The sequence below is a fragment of the Numida meleagris genome, chromosome 25 (genome assembly GCF_002078875.1).
Source record: "Numida meleagris isolate 19003 breed g44 Domestic line chromosome 25, NumMel1.0, whole genome shotgun sequence".
NCBI classification, from domain to species: domain Eukaryota; kingdom Metazoa; phylum Chordata; class Aves; order Galliformes; family Numididae; genus Numida; species Numida meleagris.
In genome coordinates, this window is record NC_034433.1 from 1,357,324 (window position 1) to 1,360,627 (window position 3,304).

General features: G+C 66.3%; 1 protein-coding gene across 1 annotated transcript; it reads left to right on the forward strand.

The window, feature by feature from the left end:
- Positions 76-3,285, forward strand: AMPD2 (adenosine monophosphate deaminase 2; the record flags this gene model as incomplete). The annotated part of the gene is given in 12 exon segments (XM_021376888.1): positions 76-187; positions 294-480; positions 580-721; positions 800-889; positions 1,121-1,250; positions 1,334-1,528; positions 1,911-2,042; positions 2,127-2,290; positions 2,407-2,533; positions 2,670-2,833; positions 2,910-3,030; positions 3,112-3,285. Coding segments are annotated over 12 exon segments (1,738 nt in total), but the record flags the coding sequence as incomplete, so codon positions are not given.

Sequence of the window (3,304 nt, forward strand, 5' to 3'; positions counted from 1 at the left end):
GGGGGGCACTGCCACCTGGGGATGCCCCCCAGCCCCATGGGGGTCCCGGCGCCCCATGGATGGCCGTGCCCCCAGGATCCTCAAGGAGCAGCACGAGGACCGCGTGGACCACGTCCCCAAGGACCGCGAGGCGCTGCTGGAGCGCGAGTTCCAGCGCGTCACCATCTCCGGGGAGGAGAAGTGTGGGGTGAGCCCCCTCCCCTCCCCACAACGAGTTGCGCCCGTTGGCCCCCAGGGGTGATTTTTTGGGGGGTGAAACCCCCACTTTTTCTTTCTTTATCCCCCCCCCCCAGGTGCCCTTCACCGACCTGCTGGACGCGGCCAAGAGCGTGGTGAAGGCGCTGTTCCTGCGCGAGAAGTACATGGGGCTGTCCCTGCAGAGCTTCTGCAAGACCACAGCCCGCTTCCTGCAGGAGCTCTCCGAGAAGCCCCTGGAGACCCGCACCTACGAGGAGGTGCCCGAGACCCCCGTGGCTGCCGGTGAGTTGGGGGGCAGAGGGCTCCCAGCGCCGGCTGTGGGGCCGCTGGTGGTGAGCCCCACGGTTCCGTGCGCCTTTGGGGTCTCTCTCCTGGCTGCAGATGCTGCCGTGCACCCCCCCTTTGCGGAGCAGCACCCCTACGAGAAGTGGGACCCCCAGAGCATGCCGGCCGACCTGGGCTTTGGGTTGAAGATGGTGGACGGCGTGGTGCACGTCTACACCAAGCAGGACCTCACCGACAAGTAGGGGCGCGCTGCGGGGGGTGGGGGGTGGGCGACGTGGGGCTGTGACCACATCTGTCCCCCCCCACCCCGCCCCAGGAGCACGGAGCTGGACCTGCCCTACCCCGACCTGCAGGAGTTCATCGCCGACATGAATTTCCTGATGGCTTTGATCATCAACGGGCCCATGTGAGGAGCGGGGTCCCACCGTGGGGGTGGGCGCCGTGGGGACGTGGCTGTGGCCGTGGTGCGCGGTGCCGGCGCTTCTCCCGCATCCCTGCCTCCATCCTGGGGTCATGGGATGTGGGGTGGGAGCTCCAGGAGCCCGGAGCCGCACCCTGGTGTGCACCAACCTGTGGGGAGGGATGGTTCTCCCTTCTCTGCCCACCCTGACCGCCCTCTCCCCGTTCCCCTGGGCAGCAAATCCTTCTGCTACCGCCGCCTGCAGTACCTGAGCTCCAAGTTCCAGATGCACGTGCTGCTCAATGAGATGAAGGAGCTGGCGGCCCAGAAGAAGGTGCCCCACCGCGACTTCTACAACATCCGCAAGGTACCGGGGGCTGTGGCACCGCAGCCCAGGGGGGAAGGGGCACCTGGGGGCTTCTAGGGCTGAGCACCGCCTCTGCTTCCCAGGTGGACACTCACATCCACGCCTCGTCGTGCATGAACCAGAAGCACCTCCTGCGCTTCATCAAGAGGGCCATGAAGAAGCACCTGGACGAGATCGTCCACGTGGAGAAAGGCAAGGAGCAGACGCTCAAGGAGGTCTTTGAGACCATGAATCTCACCGCCTACGACCTCAGCGTGGACACTCTGGACGTCCATGCGGTACGGGGCCATCCCCAGAGCTTGGGGATGAGTGGGGCCTCCAACTCAGCCCTGGCCATGGGGGGAGGTCTTCTTCTCTAGGGCCATCCCGTGATGGTAGAGCGGTGGGAGATCTTCCTCTCCAGGGCTGACCCATGGTGGTGGGGTGGTGAGATATCTTCTCCGGTGCCATAGCACGGTGGTGGGGTGGTGGGAGGTCTTCTCCAGGGCTGTCCCATGGAGGTGGGAGGTCTTCTTCTCCAGGCTGGTGGGGGGTGGGGGTCTCCTCCGGGCCGTCCTGCAGTGGTGGGTGGCGGGAGCTGTCCGGCAGCGTGGTGCTGAAAGCCCTGCGTGGGGGCTCTGCGTAGTGGGGAGCTCACGTCTGTGCCCCCCCCCCTTCCAGGATCGCAACACTTTCCACCGCTTCGACAAGTTCAACGCCAAGTACAACCCCATTGGGGAGTCCATCCTGCGGGAGATCTTCATCAAGACGGACAACCGCGTCTCGGGGAAGTACTTCGCCCACATCATCAAGGTGAGTCCCGCGTCCTCGTGGCGGCGATGCCAGCGCCGTCCCCGCACCTGGTGGCCGTGGGGTGACGCTCTCCGTCCCTGGCAGGAGGTGATGTCCGACCTGGAGGAGAGCAAGTACCAGAACGCCGAGCTGCGCCTCTCCATCTACGGCCGCTCCCGCGACGAGTGGGACAAGCTGGCCTGCTGGGCCGTCAACCACCGCGTCCACTCCAACAACGTCCGCTGGCTGGTGCAGGTGCCCCGGCTCTTGTGAGTGCCCGTCCCTGGGGGCGGGGGTACACACCTGGTCCTATGGGGAGGCGGGTGGGGGGCTGGGTGAGGTGGGACGCGGCGCTGGGCTCCAAGCGTTGTCCATCCGCGCGCAGCGACGTCTACCGGACGAAGAAGCAGTTGGCCAACTTCCAGGAGATGCTGGAGAACATCTTCCTGCCCCTCTACGAGGCCACCATCCACCCTGCCCAGCACCCCGAGCTGCACCTCTTCCTGGAGCACGTGAGCACCGCACCCCGAACCTGACCCGCGACCCCTCGTGGCTCTGGGGTCCACCGCTCCCTCCCTCCTTCCCGGCTTTGGGGACGGAGGTCCCGATGGAGGGGTGAGCGTCCCACTTGGGGGTTGGCACCCGCAGGTGGACGGCTTCGACAGCGTGGATGACGAATCCAAACCCGAGCATCACATCTTCAACCTGGACAGCCCTCTGCCGGGGAACTGGGTGGAGGAGGACAACCCGCCCTACTCCTACTACCTGTACTACATGTACGCCAACATGACGGTGCTCAACCACCTCCGGCGGTAAGGACACGTGGTCCCCGTGGCCCCGGGGTGGGGGGTGTTGGGGGCAGAGGCCGATGGCTGTCCCCCTGTGCAGGAAGCGAGGGTTCCACACCTTCGTGCTGCGCCCACACTGCGGCGAGGCCGGCCCCATCCATCACCTCGTGTCGGGTTTCATGGTGTCAGAGAACATCTCGCATGGCTTGCTGCTGCGCAAGGTGAGCGGGGCCGGGGGGCCTGGCCGTGGGGTCTCGGTGCACCCCTGGGACCCCCCCTCACCCCGCCGTGCCCCCCCCCAGGCCCCTGTGCTGCAGTACCTGTACTACCTGGCGCAGATCGGCATCGCCATGTCCCCGCTGAGCAACAACAGCCTCTTCCTCAGCTACCACCGCAACCCCCTCCCCGAGTACCTCTCGCGGGGGCTCATGGTCTCCCTCTCCACCGATGACCCCCTCCAGTTCCACTTCACCAAGGTGAGGGGAGGGGGGGGGG